Source organism: Diachasma alloeum, unplaced genomic scaffold (genome assembly GCF_001412515.2).
Source record: "Diachasma alloeum isolate Michigan unplaced genomic scaffold, Dall2.0 Dall_scaffold_00256, whole genome shotgun sequence".
Taxonomy (NCBI): domain Eukaryota; kingdom Metazoa; phylum Arthropoda; class Insecta; order Hymenoptera; family Braconidae; genus Diachasma; species Diachasma alloeum.
In genome coordinates this window covers 2078479-2103806 of record NW_021680401.1, presented here as the reverse complement: position 1 = coordinate 2103806, position 25328 = coordinate 2078479, and the positions used below count along the sequence as shown (strand labels likewise).

Genomic DNA, 25328 nt, shown 5'->3' with positions numbered 1-25328 from the left:
GGGGGGGGGGGGCGGGGGTTGATGCTTAAGATTCCATTGGAATGGGTTTGCAGGGAAGGCTTAATAAACCCTCGATCTGAGGGCCTCGAGGGCACGAACGAGGTAGGGGACCGAGGGAAAACCCCTGGCGAAAGCCATTACAAGGATTTCTTTTATTTACGGTAGTGGAGAAGTGCCCTCTGTGGATTCAACTCCTTTTTGTTTTTCCGTCGTGGCGCTTTATCTGGGTGTCCACTTGGCGGCCTCGGCGATGCTTCTTGAGGCGAGCTAAGCGGGCGTGATCGGTCGACTGTGGCGATCAGTTTTTCGGATGTAGTGGACGGGGTTTGGACCAATCAGGGGATATTACGGGGTGGAGGGTCGCGGGGGAGGGGGAGCGGTGTATTATGGACTTACGGGGTGGCTAATTTCGGGGAATGACGTAATGGGTCGTTGATCAAGTCAGGGTGGGGTGCATGGCGAGAGGTGAGGGCGATTTTCTGGAGGGCAAATGGATAATAGATTATTTTTATGTTTTGAAGGTCTTAAAATGCAATGTCAGGAGTTTTTTGAAATTTGAGTAACAAATGCGTGTGAATTTTCAATATTCTTTTAAAAGTCTCGACTTGAGACTCCGAAAGTCTCAACCAGGGGCAACTTTCAAGTCTCAACTTGAGACTTTTGAAATTTTCAATTTGAAACATTAAAAATCTTCCAGAAATTCCTCTCTCACATTGATATCATAATTCTCAAAATGAAGTTTGTGTTTTTTGGGTATTACAAACCTCCAAACAAACGATAAATTTGGGAAATTCTAATTTAGTTCTCGTTGTTGTTATTCATTTTTATGAAAGATAAAATCAATTGGTAATTTTTCAAGGAGTACTGCAGACAAATCTTTGTCATTCGAAGAGATTAAAGAATGAGGAAGTTGTGGAGACAGGAGGAAAAAAAATGCGAGACTTCATTTGTAAGACCTCATCTGCCCCCAGAGATTGCATCCCTCTCCCACCGGATTATGAGAGGCCGATCCTGCGGCTAATTTGCAAGCCTCTCAAATTCCTCATTCCCCATTTCTTTCTTTAACTTCATATCTTGCCTCCTTTGAAATCCAGACGGAGTCCACTCCATTTAATACTTCATAAACCTCTTATTAACCTTCTCAGCTCGGTGCATTGAGAGTTCCGGCTTGAATGACAGAAGTCAATCAATTCAAGCAACTGACATGAATTTTTTTCAAGACGAGGGATTTTTTATTAACTTTAAACATATTTAATTATGTAATTCAATTGTCATCGGCCAGTGAGCGATGGAATCGAACTTTGAGGGTAATACCGCCCGCCAGACCAACTGTTATAATTTTTCCTATTTTCATCCTTCGTTTCCATTCTTTGGCTCCATTTTGAGAAAGATTTCACGTGAATAATAATAAATTATCCTGAATTTACCCGATGTTCCAGTGGCCACCGACTACCCCAAACAATCGAGCTGTCACTCGACCGCCCTCTAGCTGCAGAGTCTAGCGGCCCTATAGAAACCCTGGGCGGCATTACCCACAAACTCTGGGCGGAATTACCCACAGACGCAGAGGCTGATAAATGAATATATTTTTCCGCTATCGAAAATGTCGCAATGGATGTGGAAATGTACAACGAACATATATTTCGCACTCCATTCAATTATGGAACAACTGAAAATTTGAAAAATCTTAAATTCTGGAGTCGAAATATTTTAAGAATTCGGTAGGAAATGACTTGGATTTTTTGACGATGTTTCCACGGTAGAAAATTGAAAATTTCTGTTGAAAGTACTCGTTGTTATCAAATATTTGCATGATAAAAAAAGAAAAAAATTGCTTCCTGGGCGGCACAGGTACTGCGCTGTTAAAAATTTTTGTCTGAAATTTCCGGTACACTTTTTGGAAATTTTTATCGAATTTAATTACCACTGAAATTTCAAGGAATTTCGCCACTGAAAATCCAAAATTTCGGGAAAAAATCAACGAGAACTGTAAATTTCAGTTCCATTTTTCCCTGAAAATGAATCAAAACCCAGAAAATTCCGGTAAATATATTCTTAATTTTTAGGACAGTTACACTGAATGCGATTTAGTGGGGAAAAATCAGGAAATTTCAGACTTTAGTGAAAATTCAATTTAATTTGGCGCAGAACATTTGTATTAGATTGGAAATTCAAAGAAATCAAGGAATTGTCGTCTTTATGCTGCTCAAAATTTTGGAATTTTATTGAATTTTCAGTGAAACCTGAGAGTTTATAATTTTTTCCCCTAAATCGCATTCAGTGTCACTGTCCTAAAAATTAGTACTCAACTGTCCTTGAAATCTCTTTTTTTCCAACAGTGCAGCTTCTCCAGTCGTCGTCAAAATTTCTACATTTTTCCTTGAAGTTTCAGTGTTCTATAATTAGTAGCGAAGTGGTCAAACGATTCAAGTCGATTTTGGCTATTGGCCAGTTTTCAATGAATATCTCGAAATCTAAGCGAGATAGCAAAATTTTCCTCATAACTTTTTTAGCAGCACTCAATTCGCTCTACAAAAAAGGTTATTATAAAAATTTCGCTATCTCCCTTAAATTCGGAAATATTTCTGGAAAACTCAACTGAAGACTAAATTGACTTAAACCAATTGACCACTTCGCTACTGAATTGGGATTGCTGATCAAAATAGAAAATTCCCAATTGCCAAGGCAATATGAGGGCAATTTGATTGTTTTCCTTCTGTCAACCCAGACGTCAAAAGAAAAGATAGAGTGTTAAGAATCAGATTCGCTCGAAATTGCTCATTTACCAGACAATCACATACATTCGCCCCTATTCGTTTCGCCACTCCACAACTCACCCAAAATTTGAAATGTCAGCTGTAAAGATGATCCCCTTATCTCCGCAGTTTGTCAAAAAATTGTCGAAGGGCGCCAGAAATGCTAATTTGATAATATGCAAAAAACCCAGCGAAGATATATAACTCTGGATATACTTTAATAAAATTCATCGCTGAAGACTGAGACACATGACTAGATGACACATACATAACCACCTGACTCAAACCGAGAGGTTTGCATTGTGCGAGGCATTGGGTATTCAGAGTACGTACCTTATCTTCCTATCCGGGGAGCTGTCAGCAAAGTTCCTGAATAATGGCAGGCCCAGCCGTACCAAGCTATATTCCCATCTCCAGTTCGGTGTGTCCTCGACTCAACGTTTCTTCTTCCCCATATCTAACCGGTTAGGATATGCCTAACTATTCTGTTTCCATAGTCAATGCCGGACATTTCCAAGATAATATTATAACCATTCTCTGCCATTTACACTTGGTTAACGGATGTTGAAAATGTCGAGATATTGTTTTATTAACGATTTTCGAAAATTACCGGTTTTCATTTACAAATGAATTTGTATTGTTCTTTGAGGCTGTCGAATCGATTCTGCATTTTGCTTTAGGAACAATCGACATTTTTTAATATTTTTTGGTTCATGTTACAAGACGGAACTTTTATGACTTAACAATTGTTCAATTTCAGTCGAATGAATAAATAAAAATTATTATCATTTATACCCGTTCTAAAAAATGCATGAGGAATAATATTGCCCGTATAATAATATTTAATATCTCGAATTGAAAATGAGAACTCGATATTAAACTCTAAAAAATGGAAAGTTCGTGAAATCATTTCTTCTTTGATTCAAATAATTAATTAAGAAATAATTTCTTATTTGATTCAAACAGTTATTACAGCCTTCATCAGCAAAAAGCATATGAGAATGCAAGAAATTAAGTCATTTAGAATTTTTTCGGAAATCCATACGGACTAACTTTTGAATGGTATTGTCTTCAGATATACCTTAAGTCGACTTAGCCCTTAGCTGAGTTTTCGAGAAATTTCTCCGAACCTGAGGGAGATAACGAAATTTTTGTCATAACCTTTTTTGTAGTCCTCAATGCGCTGTATTAAAAAGGTCATAACAAAAATTTTGCTATTCCCCTTAGATTCTCAGATATTCAATGAAAACTGGCCAACAGTCAAAATCGACTTGAAGCATTTCACCGTTTTGCTACTGAATTGTGAGGACGGCAAGAAGGAGAATCTCAGTCCATCTCCGATCAAACTCACACTGTTAGAAAATTAGTTTTCAGGTAAAAAATCTTGAAATTTTTAACAATCACTCATTCACACGTAATTTTCATGTATTTTGTTATTGAAAACTCAGTTGAATTCTAGAGTATTGCGATAGAATTACAATTTTCAGGTCCACATGATAATGAAAATTATTAAATAATTTGAAAATTCAAACAACGATTTCCCTGAATTTTCAATCCGCTGAAAATTCAGTTGGATGTGATGTTCAATTTCCGCAATGAATTTGAAAATTCCAGATGTCACCGAAATTTCAGAGACAATCTAGCCTGGAAAACCCAATAATCCTGAGTGTTCATACTGAATGAGAGATTCCATGACCGATTTGACCTTAAATTGGCTTCAAATTCACAACATTGGTAATTCAAGTGCAACTATTGCTTGCACGGAGAGAAATATTCAGTAAAAATTACGGAACAATTCACGTAACCTGCAATGGGAAATCGTTTTCCGGAAATTTTTATAGGAATGGAAGAGAAGAAATCTGAAACGTGCAGTGAATTTTCAGGTTCATCACCGAACAAACTACAAAATTGTCACGTAATTTTTCCCGAAGACGTAAAATCTTACAGAAACTTGCCGACTTATTCTGTAGTGAATTGGTAAACTAGGATAAGTGCATTTCAACTGAGGACAGTTATCAAGCGATATCTCGTAAATAAAAATAGATATCGAAATTTTTATTAGAACCTTTTTTGTAGAGGGAGATGTGGGCTACAAAAAAGTTTCTGACAAAAATTTCGATATCTGTTTTTATTTACGAGATATCGCTTGATAATTGTCCTCAGTTGAAATGCACTTATCCTAGTTTACCAATTCACTACAGAATTATGCCTCTAAAATAAAAAATTCTTGAACGTTCAACAATTTTTATGAAGCTAGTGAGTTATTTCTAGGTTCTGGGTGATTAATTTTTACGGGTGGTTAATTTTTACGGAACAAACCGTACAATTTACGTGGCGATTCGTACAATTTCAGTTCCGTCTCACACTTTGTATTGAATTTTACTTCGCTCGCGGATTACGTTTCGAAACGTAATTTTTACGTTTTTTTCTGTTAATTTTTATTGAATGTTCCTCTCCGTGTAATTTTCAAAAAAATTCTGTCAGTGCGTCCTCTCCGAATGACAGTTGATCAATAAAGAACTGATTAATCCCCCCGTACAATAATCTTGCTGAATAATCCGCAAAAATGTACGATGCCTCAACACCATCTCATTACTTTCATATTTCTGTTCATCTCAAGAATATTTCGCTGAAACCCAAGCAGGCTAAGAAAACGTTGAAGGTAAAGGGAGGAGGAGGATGGGGGCAGCTCGAGCATTAACTGACGACGTTTTCCAAAAGATAGAGAGGCAAACCGTTAGGTTTTCGTTGGGGCCCCGAGAATGGATCCTTGTAAGACGTTTTAATTGGACAAATCCGCCTATCCTCATTAAATCCAGTCCTCACTGGGTACTCGTCCATGGAGCCACCACGTAAACTTCAACTTGAACATTTCTATTCGGCTTCACGATACCTCTGCCCTTATCATAAACGACGATATCCTGTCATCTTTGTGTTATTCCTACTTAGGTGGAATTGAAAATCTCCCAATCCGTCCCCCCGTCTATCTCCCTCCAATGGTTCACCCACGTTGCTTTCAACCCCGTCGATTTCGCTTTGCCGGGTGGAGGTTCTCTTTCTCTCTCTTTCTCTCTCGTGGTTATAATCCCCTTCTTCTGCACTTCTTGATCTACTGAGAATTGGTACTTTGCTCTCATCAGCATCAGATGGGATTTTGGATTATCATTTTTATTTTTTTTTCAATTTGGGTTTATTATTGATGGCCGTCAAAGTCGAGAAGGCTGGGCAGGATTGATTATTTTCGGTACACAGGGGACTAAGGTTTCTAGTTTTTCTGGATAAATCACTGGATTTCAGAAATTTCTGATGATGAAATCTAACGCGCATGAACAAATTTCATAGAAAACACAATTCATTGAAAATTGTAGAATTTATTGACCTGAGTTGTCTTGATTTCTGTCAATTTTCATGGAATTGATTTCCTTTCTAGAAATGGATAGAATTGTCCGAATAATTCAGGTCGGTTTTCTTCGAACAAAGTTGATTAGAATTAATAGGTAAAATTATGAGATGATCTCATATTTTTAACGTTAAGGATAGGAGAATCTGAATGCAATATAATGAAAATGATAATCGATTTTCTCACTTTGAACAAATAATATTAATATCCAAATATAAAATCCCTGATATGAATAAAAAGAAGCTGTGACTCAATATTCCAAATGAAGTTTTAATTTTTAATTTGGTGCTGAAAACACGAGATGACAATATTCTGAGCACGAAATTATATTGATGAGATGAACAACAGATTAATCTAATTACCGTGTGAACTAACTAAAAATTGATAACCGTGTGGGCACGCCCTTTTACCAGAGTATCAACAAACATTGAATTCTAAAAATTCACACTCTAAAGTGTATTCAGTGAGCATATGAATTAGAACATGAGCAAATAATTTATTGTAATATGAAAATTTAACAGCTGATAAATTGGAACATGATGCTCACCGGTCGCATTGCTTTTTGCAATGAGAATGATTATAAACAATTAATTGAAAAAAGGATAATAACGAAAGGGCATCAACACTAGGGGTGGCGCTAGTTTACGCAAAATTTTGCATTTTTAATGAAGAAATTTCTTGCAATTCCAGTGAAGTTATAACGCGATTAAAATTTTACCGCAAGAATTGTACCGGAAATTTCATCCAAAATTTGTTAACTCTGTGCGAAATTTGACCCTTGCAAGATATGATGCTTGTATGATGCTTTCGCCATAATTAAAAACGGTAACGCAGCTGTCAATGAGACTTGATAGGAAATTTAATGCCGCTCTTCATGATGATGAAATTATCGGTTTGATTGCTACATGCACATAATTTCGCTCCAACTATGGCGCATAATATTGCTTAAATCATCGCAGAAAATCACTGAAAAATTTGAACGCTCACTACTCAAAAGTCAAAAATCATCCTAATTTGATAATTCCTGTGCCATTAAATTCCTGATTTTTCATTCTTCATCTCATATAGAAATTATTTCAGTAGTGAAGTGAAAACTCTTAGTTGAGTTTTTGAAGAATATCTCCGAATCTAAAGGAGATAACGAAATTTTCGTAATAACCTTTTTTCTAGAGCAAATTAAGTGCTACAAAAAAGGTCTTAATAAAAATGTAGCTCCCTCCCTTAGATTCCGAGATATTCACTGAAAAATGCTCAATAGTCAAAATCGACTTGAAGCGTTTACCACTTCGCTACTGATTTCATGTCATTTCTCTTTAGGATTGTCTCTTCTGGATAAATCCACGAGTAGATAATCCATATTTAAATTAAAATGAAGTCCTTTCATTGAATAATGAAGAACAATGCCAATCATATTCAAGACTATCGTTAAACTATCAATAATTTTAATTGATTCACTCGGCAATCCCTAAATAACTTCCGATTACGAATGATTGATGATGAAAATTAATGAGAACACTTGCCCCTCAGCCCCCCATCCGATTTCAATGCTGTCATTCATCCATTTGTATCATTCGTATCATTGTCGACGCTTGAGTTAGGGTTGACTTACACCATTTACTGGTATTTCGAAACGCTTCACAAACACGTCTCTCAGTCACTGGTGTCTTATCTCGGTTAGATAGATTTCGGTCGGATGCCTAGCGTGTGTATGCCGCGCTACCGCAACTTGCCTTTTGTTGTTATTTCGAGAAAGCTCAGGAGGAGAGACAACGTTCGTCTACAGTTTCACCTATCTCTAGCCGCAATAGAACAATATTACGTGCATTTACAAACGTATCATCCCGTTTGTCATGCTTCATCGTGTGAAACTGATTGCATTCATCGGGGAAAATTAAGAGCTCGTGTTTTCTCGTAATTCAGGGGACAAAATATATTTTTACTGTTCTAACTTTATTCCAATAATTGATAAAAAAATGGAGAAAACAGTTGGGAACGTTTCCAGTAATTTACGATCATGAATGCACGTTTAATTAATTTTTGAGTGGTCGCAGAAGAAGGGAATCCCCGCCGTTTTTCGATTTTTGCTTCCGTATGGAAGGATTGGATCCGATAAATGTGAAATTTTCAATTTTTTGTCACAGGATAACTAGTTTCAGGCCTCAGGAGTTCGAATGCGCTATTAATAGAGCGTGTTCGGATGTATATATGCAGTAGAGGGCGCCCCCTGCTCGCTCCGCACGCCAACCCCCGTATGACCTCCATGATCCCTAGTTGGACCCTTGTGACCTTTACTTTCTGACCCTTCATTTATGACCCTTGGTTTTCAACCCTTCATTTCTGATATTTGATTTTTGACGCCTGAGTTATTCCAGAAGGCAAAAGTTGAATTTTCTAGGCGACAAGACTCGAAGAATCCAAAAGTCCTTGAAAAGGCCCCGAGATGGCGTTTCGAGGAGAGAAGTCCTCTTGACGGTGGAGTACCCTAGTGGAAAAACCTAAGGCAGTGGCGTAACACGCCTGATCAGAATTTCGGATCGGACTTGATCAGTTTCTGATCAAGACCTGAACAGAATTTCCACTCGGGTATGAGTCTATTTGAGAGTGAAATTCGTAAGTGTCCTGGTAGCTCAGATGGTAAGAGCACCCGACGCGACATTGGGAGGTCCCGGGTTCGATTCCCGGCTAGGAAGTTACTAATTTTTTCTCTCAAAAAATTAAATTTAATTAATGCCTAATGATGGAAGGCGGAGAAACCCTAGTGGAAAAACCTAAGGCAGAGGCGTAACACGCCTGATCAGAATTTCGGATCGGACTTGATCAGTTTCTGATCAAGACCTGAACAGAATTTCCACTCGGGTATGAGTCAATTTGAGAGTGAAATTCGTAAGTGTCCTGGTAGCTCAGATGGTAAGAGCACCCGACGCGACATTGGGAGGTCCCGGGTTCGATTCCCGGCTAGGAAGTTACTAATTTTTTCTCTCAAAAAATTAAATTTAATTAATGCCTAATGATGGAAGGCGGAGAAACCGTAGTGGGAAAACCTAAGGCAGAGGCGTAACACGCCTGATCAGAATTTCGGATCGGACTTGATCAGTTTCTGATCAAGACCTGAACAGAATTTCCACTCGGGTAGAGAGCCCAAAAACTCGTAAGGATTTAGTTGATGGCCTGGAGATTCTGCTCTCCCGTATGGGCCTCTGGCGTCTGGAGCGCTTGTGTTGGCTGCCGCCCTCCTGCCGGCTATCTGGTTCCTGTCAGCTGTTCGACTATTTCCGGGATTCTCTGGGTCCGTCTCCTTCTGCTCCTTCTCTTCTTTTCCTTCTTCTCCTTGTCTTCTGCTTGTCTTCTTCTTCTTCTTCTTCTTCTTCTTCTGCTTCTCTGCGTCTTTTCTCGAGTGATGACTCCGAGCGTCTGGTCCGTGAGGCCGAAAAGCTCTACTTTTATAGATAGTATGAGACGCAAAAAACTCTGATTGGCTCGGCGCCGCGTGCGGCTGCTCTGATTCTGATTGGCGGAAACCTCAGTAGTGGGGGTAAAGAACCGGATTGGTTGTAATTTCATAGTGGGGGAAGAAATGATTTTTTCTTCGATCGACTGAATTGAATGCTCTCAAAGCATCATCTGTATCTAACAATCATTATGTCGATTTATGCAGGTGCAGCGCGGCGCTTACGGTGCGACCAACGGAGTAAATTTCATTCGACAAAGTCATCTTTTTAATTGTCTTTATTTTATTATCAAAAAAAAATAATTAAAAAAAATTCAGGTGTTTCGTCAATAACTGAACAATCAAATTTGGTGCGTACTGTTTTTATTTAATATCATTTGTTCTTCTTGTATTATTTACATTCAATCGTATCAGCAGTGGTAGCAATAATTATTATAATAATTGAGTAATCACCATGCTATTGATTTAAATCTAATAACGACAATAATAGTATATTATAACATTTCGGTGCTATTGGTTTTAATTACAAATAAAGTACAGCCTCTTCAATTTTAATATTTATTAGCGTTTAACATTTTTTTAGAATCGATTATCCATCGATTTGTTGATTATTTCCTCGTACGATTGTTGACAGGACTAGTTACCTACGAGGGCACAATTGCTCTCTAATCTCACTTTTTTGAACTCGTTTCGTGGTTATGGAAGTGTTTCTCTTGGAGAAATGCCTTCAGTAATCGGGGCAGTAGCACTGTCGACTAGTCTGCGTGGGCGTAGGGGTGGGGCTGGGGTGATTCACCCTCGAATAGCGCCATTTTCAGACGCTTGCACTTTGCGCGTCGATTTTTAAACCAAAATTGCACGTTCTTCGGCTCCAGGCGGGGAAATTTTTGACGATATGGCATACGATTCAACTCCTCTGTGTATTTTAGGATCAACTGGAACAAAAAATTTAATATTTGAACATTAATATTCCGACGGATTTTCTCTGACAAGACTTTTTTGATAAAGTTTGCTCAAATTTTATTCGGTTCAATATCTTTCTCAGAACGCAAAATATTGTGATTCTTCAAAAAAAACAGGAGAAAAGTTTTGACTTTAAAACTCAATTATTAGGGATTCACGATTGTGAAATTCAGGGGTGAAAAATTCAGAGGAAAATAGAATAATTCTAGTTTCTTAATATTGCATTTACTAAGACTTCCTTCGAACAAAGTTGATTAGAATTAATAGCTAGAATTATGAGATTATCTCACATTTTTGACGTTAAGGATAGGAGAATCTGAATGCAATATAGTGAGAATGATGATTGATTTTTTCAGTTTGAGCAAATAATGTTAATATCCAAATACAAAATTTCTGATGCGAATCAAAAGAAACTGTGACTCAACACCCCGGGGCACATGGACACCCCAGCCGCTTGACGGGTAAGACGGTTTTCATGAGTACAATCGTCTTGTGTCGAATTTTCATGAAGCCCGCCTAACAAACAAGAGAATTGAATACAATTCTATGAAACATGAATAAACGAATCATAATTGTCCAAATCATTTGTCAGAGGAAAATGGAATAATTCTACTTTCTTAATATTGCGTTTACTAAGATTTCCTTCGAACAAAGTTGATTAGAATTAATAGCTAGAATTATGAGATTATCTCACATTTTTGACGTTAAGGATAGGAGAATCTGAATGCAATATAGTGAGAATGATGATTGATTTTTTCAGTTTGAACAAATAATGTTAATATCCAAATACAAAATTTCTGATGCGAATCAAAAGAAACTGTGACTCAACACCCCGGGGCACATGGACACCCCAGCCGCTTGACGGGTAAGACGGTTTTCATGAGTACAATCGTCTTGTGTCGAATTTTCATGAAGCCCGCCTAACAAACAAGAGAATTGAATACAATTCTATGAAACATGAATAAACGAATCATAATTGTCCAAATCATTTGTCAGAGGAAAATGGAATAATTCTACTTTCTTAATATTGCGTTTACTAAGATTTCCTTCGAACAAAGTTGATTAGAATTAATAGCTAGAATTATGAGATTATCTCACATTTTTGACGTTAAGGATAGGAGAATCTGAATGCAATATAGTGAGAATGATGATTGATTTTTTCAGTTTGAACAAATAATGTTAATATCCAAATACAAAATTTCTGATGCGAATCAAAAGAAACTGTGACTCAACACCCCGGGGCACATGGACACCCCAGCCGCTTGACGGGTAAGACGGTTTTCATGAGTACAATCGTCTTGTGTCGAATTTTCATGAAGCCCGCCTAACAAACAAGAGAATTGAATACAATTCTATGAAACATGAATAAACGAATCATAATTGTCCAAATCATTTGTCAGAGGAAAATGGAATAATTCTACTTTCTTAATATTGCGTTTACTAAGATTTCCTTCGAACAAAGTTGATTAGAATTAATAGCTAGAATTATGAGATTATCTCACATTTTTGACGTTAAGGATAGGAGAATCTGAATGCAATATAGTGAGAATGATGATTGATTTTTTCAGTTTGAACAAATAATGTTAATATCCAAATACAAAATTTCTGATGCGAATCAAAAGAAACTGTGACTCAACACCCCGGGGCACATGGACACCCCAGCCGCTTGACGGGTAAGACGGTTTTCATGAGTACAATCGTCTTGTGTCGAATTTTCATGAAGCCCGCCTAACAAACAAGAGAATTGAATACAATTCTATGAAACATGAATAAACGAATCATAATTGTCCAAATCATTTGTCAGAGGAAAATGGAATAATTCTACTTTCTTAATATTGCGTTTACTAAGATTTCCTTCGAACAAAGTTGATTAGAATTAATAGCTAGAATTATGAGATTATCTCACATTTTTGACGTTAAGGATAGGAGAATCTGAATGCAATATAGTGAGAATGATGATTGATTTTTTCAGTTTGAACAAATAATGTTAATATCCAAATACAAAATTTCTGATGCGAATCAAAAGAAACTGTGACTCAACACCCCGGGGCACATGGACACCCCAGCCGCTTGACGGGTAAGACGGTTTTCATGAGTACAATCGTCTTGTGTCGAATTTTCATGAAGCCCGCCTAACAAACAAGAGAATTGAATACAATTCTATGAAACATGAATAAACGAATCATAATTGTCCAAATCATTTGTCAGAGGAAAATGGAATAATTCTACTTTCTTAATATTGCGTTTACTAAGATTTCCTTCGAACAAAGTTGATTAGAATTAATAGCTAGAATTATGAGATTATCTCACATTTTTGACGTTAAGGATAGGAGAATCTGAATGCAATATAGTGAGAATGATGATTGATTTTTTCAGTTTGAACAAATAATGTTAATATCCAAATACAAAATTTCTGATGCGAATCAAAAGAAACTGTGACTCAACACCCCGGGGCACATGGACACCCCAGCCGCTTGACGGGTAAGACGGTTTTCATGAGTATCGTCTTGTGTCGAATTTTCATGAAGCCCGCCTAACAAACAAGAGAATTGAATACAATTCTATGAAACATGAATAAACGAATCATAATTGTCCAAATCATTTGTCAGAGGAAAATGGAATAATTCTACTTTCTTAATATTGCGTTTACTAAGATTTCCTTCGAACAAAGTTGATTAGAATTAATAGCTAGAATTATGAGATTATCTCACATTTTTGACGTTAAGGATAGGAGAATCTGAATGCAATATAGTGAGAATGATCATTGATTTTTTCAGTTTGAACAAATAATGTTAATATCCAAATACAAAATTTCTGATGCGAATCAAAAGAAACTGTGACTCAACACCCCGGGGCACATGGACACCCCAGCCGCTTGACGGGTAAGACGGTTTTCATGAGTACAATCGTCTTGTGTCGAATTTTCATGAAGCCCGCCTAACAAACAAGAGAATTGAATACAATTCTATGAAACATGAATAAACGAATCATAATTGTCCAAATCATTTGTCAGAGGAAAATGGAATAATTCTACTTTCTTAATATTGCGTTTACTGAGATTTCCTTCGAACAAAGTTGATTAGAATTAATAGCTAGAATTATGAGATTATCTCACATTTTTGACGTTAAGGATAGGAGAATCTGAATATTAATATCCAAATACAAAATTTCTGATATGAATAAAAAGAAGCTGTGACTCAATATTCCAAATGAAGTTTCAATTTTTAATTTGATGCTGAACACACGAGTTGACAATATTCTAAACACGGAATTATATTGATGAGATGAACAACAGATTAATTGAATTACGTGTGGGCACGCACTTTTACCAGACTATCAACAAACACTGAATTCCAGAAATTCACACTCTAAAGTGTGTTCTAGAAGGAACTGAACTCCAATTATGATTGAAATCTCATTCAGTGAGCATAGCAATTAGAACATGAGCAAATCGTTCATTGTAACATGAAAATTTAACGTCTGATAAATTGGGACATATGATTCTCATCGGTCGTATTGATTTTGCAATGATAATGATTACAAACAACTAATTGAAAAAAGAAATATCGAATCGACGGAAAGAAAGGGCATTAACAAAACCTAAACTCGCCCCTCAAGTTGGTAAACGCGTGAAAATGCAGTTGTCACATTGCCGAAGTATTCAACAAATGATAATTACCGCATGACTTGGGTGAGTGTTGTGGCCGAACCAATTCTCCAGTCTCGGTACTTCCGTAACAGGATCGATGAATGTACGATTACGTTTTCTCCTCTCATCGAGCATGCTAGCCGGGCACCCAGCAGGTCCGCCTCTGGTCGGTAGATAATGTGACATGTACATAATGGAGTGACCGAACATGGGACTGGGTACCAGGGAGAAACCAGGAGGTAGTGGAGTCGTTGGCACACCGCCTGGTGAGTCCTCGTCATCGGATCCGGATGATACCCTGGTTGCACCGTCATCCTCACGTTTCACCAGCGGAGCTGACGTTGTTGTTGCCGAGGTTGGAGTTGATGTCGGGGCTATGAGGCGCTGATCCTCGGAACGTGTCGTTAAGGATAAGGGACCCACTACCGGCGGACTTCCGGCTGGACAAGGAGACGCTGAATTCGACTGAAAAATTAATAGATTGCACTGATAGAAGAAAAATAATTTCAGGCGAAAAAACTAGACGAAGTCTTCCCGAAGTCGTCTTTTAGGCTCTCTGAAGTTGAAGTGGAAATTGCATTCAAAATCACCGTAATTTATTTCAAGAACTTCTGGAAAAATAATAGCCGTCCCTGGTACCAAGGCAAAAAGCTTCCTAGAGATCTGGTTGTCTGGGTTAACAGAGCGAGATCAGATCATTACCACCTTAACAAATCACTAGAACGAATTGGAATTGTAAATAGCAAGGAGTGCACCTGTGGAGCCGAAATTCAGGACATCAATCATGTACTTTGGGAATGTCCCCAATTTCCAACGGGAAGACAAAAAATGATTGAACAGCTAATCAAAATCAAATGTCCAAGGCCCTTTACCATAGATTCACTCCTCGTTCTCAAAAGACTAGAACCTATTAAAATTATACACGAGTTTATTAAAACTAACAAGATTAGAATCTAAACGACCAAAGACTACTGTAACTAAAGTAATATAACGAGCTAAGTAAAATGGATATGTAATCATCACCCAAATGATTGTAAATAACCCATTGTAGGTTAATACATAAATAAAAAATAAAAAAAAAAATCACCGTAATAGTATATTGTGCATCAAGGGCAGAAAGGAAAGACTTTCCGCCTGAGGTGCACACGCGATTTTTTGACACGCCTGCAAAGGAAAGTTCGTATTTTGCTCTATGATGAGCGGGAGGAAAGTATGAACTTCCCGCGCAGAGGTGTCAAAAATTGTGATTTCATCACTTGTGTGTAAAGTTAAATTTTACACATGAAAAATCGGGTTTGACACTCGTAGGAAAAGTATTCTCTGACCCGTGGGAGGTGAACCACCTCCCACTGGTTACAAAATAGTATATTTCATTACGAGTGCGGAAAAGAGTTTTTTGGCTCGTGAGAGGTTTATAGCACGAGCCTTCGGTCGGAGCCTTTGTTCAAAAAACACTTTTCCCACGAGTATCGAACGATATTTTTCATCACAATGTGTGGAAAAGGGACGTTTTAGGCACGCGAAGCGAATTCCATAGGTTGTTCCGTTAAATTTTTTCGTCTGTGTAATGTTTTTAAAACAAAATTGGGGAGAAGAAAAGTTACCTGATGCCTTGAATCCTCCTCCTCATCCGAGCAATCCTCAATACTGGCGATACTAGCTCCCCTGGGACTAAGTCCAGGTGGACTATACCCATTGATCCCCCTCGTTTCCGCCCTCTTCTGCGCAGCCCTAGCATTCTTGAACCAATAAACCACGTTATTAACGTCAAGTGGCTTTCTCCCTCGTCTCGACTCCAGTGAGTTCAATTCCGCCACATAGCGCTGTATCTGCTGTCTGGAGGGATGTTGATTCTCCGCAAACCACCTCTGCAACCTGGGCAACTCCAGCTCAGGATCGAAGCTTGTTCTCATCCTAGTTTTATGGGAGTAAGGGAGCATCGCGGGATGGTGAGGACCAACCCCTCCAACGCCGCTGGACTCCACTCCAGGACTCGGATTATGCAATTGTCGGTTATTGTTAGTACATGACAGCAGTGAATTTGGTGGTCCCAGCCCAGCCATCTGCTGCTGCTGCTGTAGCCAAGCCTCGAAACTACGTCTTGTCTCCTCAGACAGCTCATTGCCACCTCTGCACAATGAAGACAGGGTCATCTGCACAAAGCCCGTAGAAATCGTAAATGATGATCGTTAATTTGGGATTATTAACTGCGTGAATACTGCAATACTCAGTCTTCATGCAGCTACACTAAACAGGGGAGTACTACTGTTGCTTCCGAATAAAAGCTTTGTAATCTTTCAAATGTAAGTTTTGGATCTTTTGTGTTATACACGGAGAGAAAAATTGAATTAAAATTGCCAGAAAAAAAATGTGGAAATTAAGTTTCGAAACGTAATCCGCGAGCGAAGTAAAAAATTCTGCGATTTGTTCCGTAAAAATTAACCAGCCGTCTGATGACTCACCGCTGTGGGGACAAGTCGTTCCGTAACTTTTCCCCAACGATTGAGAAATTTTACGCAACGGAACGGAGAAATAACTCACCAGCTTCATAAAAATTGTTGAACGTTCAAGGATTTTTGATTTTGGAGGCATGTTTCTGTAAGATTTTACTTCTTCGGGAAAAATTACGTGACAATTTCGTACTTTCAAAATTCACTAAGCGATTCAGATTTATTCTCTTCCATTCCTATAAAAATTGCCGGAAAACGATTCCCCATTGCGGATTACGTGAATTGTTCCGTAATTTTTACTGAATATTTCTCTCCGTGTATCGATTTAGTATGATCCAAAAAGTGCGAAAGTGCAATTTTTAGACCTCGTCCGTATGTGTTTATGTCTGAATTTTTTTTTGTCAAATGTAGGTGTTGGTGAGCTCTATTAATCGCCATTAATTAAAATTTAATTCATCGATGGTTTGAATTGGATGGATGAATTAAATTTTAATTCATCGATCAGGTGACTATCGAAAACCCACGAGGCCGTGGGCATCATCTCTAAGACAAATAATTTTATTTACGTCTCAATGCCATTGCACGTAGTTACCCGCTCTCATGTACCCAGGGATTATGGAAAAGTTCTTAGACGTTTTTAAATCATTCGTGAGTAACAAGTCCCTCAGTGTCTTATCATCTGTGATTTATAAGAACAAATAAAACCGCACGCAGCGGGATCAACGGTGACGCCAACTTAACGAGGTAATCTTTGGATCTGCGAGTCAGTAGCTAATGTTCGGCGTTGATGCGCTTTACGCAAATGCCGGTAAATTTAAGAGACAAGTGGTTTACGAGAGACTCGTCATCTAATCATTTGCAATCAACTTGGAGACGTGATGATGCTTCTCAATTTTTTTTTGTGACAGACATAATTGTCGGGTTCTCTCACGCAGGGGCGGCGGCACGTGAAAATTTGAGGTGTGGAGTAAATTTTTCTGCAATTTCAAGGGTCACGAGGGTCAACCGGGATAGACGGGCGGGATCATCAAGGGCAAATGGTCTCATTTTCCCTGGTTCCCCCTAATTATTTCAAAACACTGTAATACTTTTCACTTATTTTGTTTATTAATTTGTGCCTCAGACTTTGAAGGTAACATTGCAAACAGGCCTCTTCTCCTCTCCTTTCCTGAGATAAATTCATCCAAAATTTTATCCAGAGCTAACTCAGTCGTTCATTTAAAAAAAATCGAGTTTTGATCAAATTGTAGAACCATTCAGCAGCGAAGTGCTAAAACGGTTTAAGTAGACTTATCTCCCAGTTGAGTTTTTGAGGAATATTTCCGAATGTAAGGGAGATAGCGAAATTTTCGTAATTACATTTATTGTAGCACTCGATCGGCTCTACAAAAAAGGTTATTACAATAATTTTGCTATCTCCCTTAGATTCCAAGATATTCATTGAAAACTGGTTAATAGTCAAAATTGACTTGTACCGTTTTACCACTTCGCTACTGAATTATTTTTCTTTCAATTTTCTTGAGATTTGGAATTTCACACTTCAAAAATTTTGAAGTATGGAGTGACCAATAAACTCCACTGCACGGAGAGAAATGTTCCGTAAAAATTACGGAACTCATAATTCACTCACCAATTACGGAATCGACTTAGAAAATTTAAGGATGTATTACACCCTTTTCGTCAAAATTTATGTTTTTTGGATTTTTCTGTTAAATTGTTGATTTGATTGACGTGAAAAAATATACCGTTTTTGCGTTTTATAATTACTTAATGGCTCACGAAATTTCACGATCGCACAATCATTTTCCTGCGTTTTTTCTAAAACTTTTCGAAAATTCACAAAACTTTAGAAAAAATGCAGGAAAATGATTGCACTATCATGAAACTTCGTGAGTCAGTCAATAATGATAAAACGCAAAAACGGTATATTATTTCGCGTCAATGCGATCAATAATTTGCCAGAAAAGTGAAACAACGTGAATTTTGGCCGAAAAGGTGTAGTAAATCCTTAAGTGACGGTATCGTAATTTTTTACAGGAGATTCAGATAAAAATTACGGAACGCTCCGGAAAAATTCCGTGACAGTTGCGTAAAATTTCGTACAAACACATTTCACTCCGGCATTACGGAAAAGATACGTAATTTTTATTGAATATTTCTCTCTGCGTGTGGTTCGGCCGCCCCTGCTCTCACGTCTTTCGGCTTGGATAGGGCTTCAATCTGATGGCTAGTGGTGACACGCGCGTGAGCTATTTTTTTTAAATTCTCAAATCGGTTGGTAAACAGACGGGTGGTGACGCCCGGCTTATCTCGCCGAGAGATGGCTTCGGGTCTGATTTACTGCAGGTGTGATACGCAGGCTCGTGATGATGACAATCCACGGTATTTTTCTTTCGCGCTTCAGGGCTCTTGGAGGCTTCGCGTGGTTTCGGTAGGAGGATTGTAAATCAATGACGAGGATAGAGGTTGATGATGAAATGTTTGGATTATTCGGGAGGAAGATTTGGGTAGTGTCGGGAGGGGGGGGGATGTGCAGAGAGAGCTAAATTTCAAGGAATTTAGGTTCTGATTTCTTCATTCAGCTTCAATTTATGGGTCTCATGCGGTTACTGTTGGAGGCTGACAATTCAGTGTAAACTTCCTCAGGACTTTATTCTTCCGGCAAATCATGGGAGTAAACAAGCCACGTATGAATACATTTAATACAAAATCTTAGCGAATTCGATAGAATTCTATTGAGATTCAATTGAAATTCTAGTGAACTCTCGTTGAAATTTTATTTGTTTTTTGGACTGATTCTATGAGATGTTTAATTGGAAAAAGTCAATATATTTCGATTTTTGTATCTGAATATTCTCTTGGAATTTTTTCTATAAAAATACTTCAGCATGAATTTTCCAAGTTTTTTTCACTCGGTCTTGTAATGCAAAGCAAAGAAAAAAAGTTGGAAAATCCGTACCCAGTAATTTTAATAGAAAAAATCTGGAGAAAGAAAATATAAACAGAAAAATTGAAATCTATTGACTTTTGCAAAAAATGCGCAAAAGACAAATAGAATTTTAATTAAATTCCCACAGAATTTTCTAGCGAATTCGCTAAGGTTTTCTATGGATTTTTTTCATACGTATCATCAAGGATGTATAGACCTCACAGCGAAAATGATGACATTAATTTAATACATTTTACACTATTGTTCATATTATTGGAATAAATCTGCGAATTGAAAGATATCCAGACATTGATATGATGTCTTTCTTTATTTTTTTAACGAGGAAATCGTAATATATCCACTAAAAACCAGTATTTTTTCGCTGAATTACATTCCGCTCCGCGATTACCATCAGTATAATAAAATTTCTCACGATTTTCGAGGTAATTTTTCTTCAACTTTTCTCTCCGTGCAGTCAAAGCCAAGAATATGCACTTTTGCATGACAAAATTACAGTGAGATTAAACCGAAAATTTCAATCACCGTCTAAAAACCTCAAGCAACTTTCAATAACGACCAAAAAATCCTGAACCAACTCCATTAACACCCCTCCCCCATCCCGTCCTCCACAGGAACTCACCCCCCTCCAAGTATATCCCATCGGAGATTGACTGTATCAAGACCCAGTAGGATGAAGAAAATAGGCAGGGGGATTAATATCAAGAAAGTAGTGTGTTGAGTATACTCTCGACGTGAAGCGTCTGTCGGAAAAAATTGGTAATCATAAATGGGGAGCCTATAAAATCGTAATGGTAGCAGAAAAGAAATATGAATTTAAAAAATCTATATTCATTGAAGAAATTCCGGAAAAACGTATTCAACGATGAAAAATCCGAAAAAGTATGGGGATGGCAAGATTTTCGACAAAATTGGGATCTTGCTTGAGCAAAAGTTTCTAACTTTAACGAAGATTTAGATATCCTTAAGCAAGATAAATGTAACTTCCTATGATTAGAAAAATAAATTACATTGAACGAAGAGGTTAAAAATCAACTTTGCAGTTGGCTCAGTTCGTTCGCTCAAAGCGCAGTCTTAAAAAACTCAAAATCATACATCACACGTCCATGGAAATAATTCCCCGATGAACGCGACTCCATAAACTTCTACAAGACAAACTTACATTGAGATTAAAACCGAAAATTTCAATCACCGTCTAAAAACCTCAAGCAACTTTCAATAACGACCAAAAAATCCTGAACCAACTCCATTAACACCCCTCCCCCATCCCGTCCTCCACAGGAACTCACCCCCCTCCAAGTATATCCCATCGGAGATTGACTGTATCAAGACCCAGTAGGATGAAGAAAATAGGCAGGGGGATTAATATCAAGAAAGTAGTGTGTTGAGTATACTCTCGACGTGAAGCGTCTGTCGGAAAAAATTGGTAATCATAAATGGGGAGCCTATAAAATCGTAATGGTAGCAGAAAAGAAATATGAATTTAAAAAATCTATATTCATTGAAGAAATTCCGGAAAAACGTATTCAACGATGAAAAATTACGAAAAAGTATGGGGATGGCAAGATTTTCGACAAAATTGAAATCTTGCTTGAGCAAAAGTTTCTAACTTTAACGAAGATTTAGATATCCTTAAGCAAGATAAATGTAACTTCCTATGATTAGAAAAATAAATTACATTGAACGAAGAGGTTAAAAATCAACTTTGCAGTTGGCTCAGTTCGTTCGCTCAAAGCGCAGTCTTAAAAAACTCAAAATCATACATCACACGTCCATGGAAATAATTCCCCGATGAACGCGACTCCATAATCTTCTACAAGACAAACTTACATTGAGATTAAAACCGAAAATTTCAATCACCGTCTAAAAACCTCAAGCAACTTTCAATAACGACCAAAAAATCCTGAACCAACTCCATTAACACCCCTCCCCCATCCCGTCCTCCACAGGAACTCACCCCCCTCCAAGTATATCCCATCGGAGATTGACTGTATCAAGACCCAGTAGGATGAAGAAAATAGGCAGGGGGATTAATATCAAGAAAGTAGTGTGTTGAGTATACTCTCGACGTGAAACGTCTGTCGGAGAAAATTGGTAATCATAGACCACGGTGAGCGGCATTAAAGTTGGGTTGGGCGAGTTGGGGTAGGTGGAGGTATCTTCAAAGAGGTGCACTTAGATAATGCCCCGTCCCGAGAAGGCGGGCTGGATGGGGTTGGTACACGGGGGAGTGACTCCCTCCCCTCCGCTGCCCACCAACACCATTCCGATATTCGCGAGGGTGAGGAGGGGAGCGGGGGGGAGAGAGAGAGCGGTAGCGAAGAGGGGAAAGGGGGAGGTGGGGAAAAGGCTTTTGATGAAGGCTGGCACGAATTTGCTTGAGTAAAGGGTAATCCTATCACACGGTTCGGCTATGAGATCTTCCGTATTTCTGAGGGCACCAAAGTCTTAACGCGTGCAGTAGCGACTGATAGACGAGTACTCAACTTGACAAAATGCTGTTGATGCATGAGCAGTAAATGCTTCTTCGAAATTCAGGGATTAATGATGAAATAACAGTGAGAGAGGTTCAATGAAACTCGGCGGGTATTTATGTTGAGCTGTGGAAAAAGTTTTATTGAGTGGAGGTAAAAAAAGAGAGATTTGGCCTGTGGAATTACTCATTCAGAATTGTTAATGAGATTAGGTGGCCTAAAAGCGAGGGACCTTTGCATCCGAGGCATTTGCATCGGGGAGTTTTTAATGGCTGGCGGGGTGGTTAGTCAAAATGTGAAACATGTTTCATCTTTGAGTTGTAGTTTTGGGGAGTTTGATTGTTCCTTGCGTTGGGAGAAGTGATTTGCAGGGGAACGCATGAGATGGGACTGGACTGAGAGACGAATTAGGGCTCGCGAAAGCAATTTAGATTGTGGTCTTGTGAATTGTTGAAGTGTAGATTTTGTTATCGTTCAAATTAACGATTTTTTCAAAGTTTTTCTTCAATCGTTCGCTAATAGATGGATGGAATTGAATCTTTCTCTTTCAAGTGTAGGTATTATTGAGCCCTCTGGATCGCCATTAATTAAAATTTAATTCGTCCATTAGTTTTTTTAATTTTCGAATTTTTTCGAAAATCGGTTGTCCCGCGATAACTAAAAAAATTGTCTGAATGGATTGATTGATGGCTTAAATATTTGTTTGGATGTCCTTTTGAACGAGTTCGAACATGAAGGCGATAGCAATAATCGTTATTTTGATTTATTTGAAAAATTGCAAAAATTTTGTATTTTTTGAAAATCAGAATTCCGGGGGTATCTTTGAATATCTTGCTTCAAATGAATTCAATCATAGCTTAAAATGTTTGTTTCAATGCCATTAAGTCGAAGTTAAAAGATGATTACGATAGCTATACTGGTTGATTTGATTTTTATTATGATTGTTGAAAATTTCGAATTTTTCATGAATTTTTCCGAATTTTTCCGTTTCTTCAAATGTGATGTTTTAAATTCATTCAAGTATGTATAAATAAAATTTTTCTATTAACATTTTATCGAAGAGCGAAGGGGAGAGATAGGACCGCAAAGAAGACAATCGGTTGTAAAGAAGGAAGGGATAATAAGAATAATGATGATGATAACATTCAGCTAAGTTGAAAATCTAACGAAATTAGTTGAAAAGAAATGTTATTCAATGTAATAAAATGAAATAAACAATGGATCATACCTGATAGGAGGAAATGATGTGCGAAATAATCATTCGGAAGCATATTTCAATTTATTAGCAAAAATGACTGTACTATATGCAAAACAAGAGCAACTTCCCACTTGGTTTGATTGCCTCATTGATAAGTGAAATTTTCCCTTTTAAAAGTAAAAATTAGGGGAAGGATTTAGCACTCGACTCGCAATCAAATGAATCACCCCAGAATGTGATGAATCTGGGAATTAATTGAGATTTTTCCGGGGCTCAATGACGATTAATCAACTTTATCAAAAAGTTTTCTCACCTCATCGAGAGGACATCCTGCTGAGACAAGAAGTGCATGACTGTGGAGCAGCAGAAGCCTCAGGAGTTTATCTCTAACTTCAGCAGCTGGACTCGGGGGTGGTGGTCTTGACCTGTAGATTTGAATCTTTAGGGTTGCTACTGTGGTTAACTCCGCCAAGATTTCAGCTACTGTGCGAGTTGGTTCGTCCGCCACTTTCTCCATGGGCAAAGGTCGCCAGTTTTTCACGATTATACTGCCGCGAGCACTGGGGATAAGGTCTGTGGCGTAGCCAAGACGAACTAGGGCTTCAGCTACTAAATCCTGAGAAAATTAAAGTATTTTTCCCTTCATTTTTCATCGCGAGAAATTGAAAAAACAGATTTTTCAGGGAGATAATTGTTTTTTGAGATTGACCGACATTTTTTAAAATAGAAAATACGCGAAAAACTGACGGTCAAGACGGGAATTTTTGAATAACGGTTCTCACAATTTTTATATTCATGAGATTTTTGAAATTGCAGGTGACACTTTGCTACATTCTTGGTAGTTTTTAACTTAGGGATATCTAAATATTTTGGCTATTTTTCTCCGGTGAAACGCGTTTCTATTTTCGTAATCGAGCATTAGAGCTTTTATTTGCGCCCCATTTGATCCAGAGTTTCCGGACGTTTTTTTTCTGGCAATTTTTATTGAATTTTTCTCTCCGTATGAGAATTTTTTCTCCGTGCAGACCTTCTGATGGAAAGTATTCAGGCTCAATTGGGTGACGCTACTATTTCGAAATTCACCTGAAAGGGAACAGCCGCCGGAATGATGACGTAGGTGTCAATCTCCAGGTGAGGTCCTGGCCACTTGTCGCGACCTCCACTCACTCGTGTATCCACTATACTGTGAATGGATTCTACCACACAATGAACTGGCACGGGACTCTTTCCTGTAAACATAGCGAAACCACAAATTTATGATATCATTTCGTGAAATAATAGAGCGTTGATTCAGCCTTGTTTACACGGAGAGAAATTTTCTAGAAAAATTCTAGTGCTGTTAAGGTAAAATTTCTTGGTATTTCTGGTAAAATTTCTGGGGATTTCTGTGAAATTTTCACAGAAATACGGGGAAAAATTCACGTTTTCCCAATAAAATTTCTAGTGCCGGCACTGGATTTTTTTCCCGGCCGTCACTTTGCGCCTCTTTTCTCGTGCTAGCACTAGAATTTTTCTAAAAAATTTCTCTCCGTGTACCTCAGGCATCTCAAACTTCATAGAAAAATATATGTACACACGAATAAAAGTATGTATAATAAACAAAAAATATATGAGCTCAAGTAAATGAATATTTGGCAAAAATAATTGTTTTTCTCAGGGCAGTATAAAAACAATAAAATCACTTCAATTTTCCAATAATACTTTCAAAGAACCGCGTTTAAAAAAAAATGAATAAAAATCAAATTTCAAAAATGATAATGAGCAAAATGATCCGCGAGAACAATGAGTTATTTAGGTACCAGATATGCCTCATCTCCGTAGACGTTTATACCAGATTCAAATGGTACAATATAGAGGAGTATAACCCTAGGCGCTAAACGTATGCAGATCCACTCGTCGGTTAGCAAGCGGGCTGCTGGCACGAATCGCGAGACAATGGGGTAGCTAAGCGACCCGGTACAATGGACGCGATCCTTATTTAACCCTGACTCGAGACTATATGCCACTCGTGGCCGCCCAAACACACCGAGCAGAGTAGCACCG

At 38.0% G+C, this 25328-nt stretch overlaps 1 protein-coding gene across 1 annotated transcript in view; it reads right to left on the bottom strand.

Annotated features, from left to right (window-relative positions):
- Window positions 1-10066: 10066 nt before the first annotated feature.
- LOC107037577 overlaps window positions 10067-25328 on the bottom strand; it is a 59116-nt gene continuing 43854 nt past the window's right edge. The window contains exons 3-7 of the mRNA XM_015256199.1: window positions 24369-24514; window positions 23599-23901; window positions 15821-16369; window positions 14247-14681; window positions 10067-10539 (exon numbers count right to left, since the gene is read on the bottom strand). Coding sequence (XP_015111685.1) covers window positions 10360-10539; window positions 14247-14681; window positions 15821-16369; window positions 23599-23901; window positions 24369-24514 — 1613 coding nt within the window. The 3' untranslated portion in view covers window positions 10067-10359. The remainder of the gene's footprint in view (window positions 10540-14246; window positions 14682-15820; window positions 16370-23598; window positions 23902-24368; window positions 24515-25328) is intronic.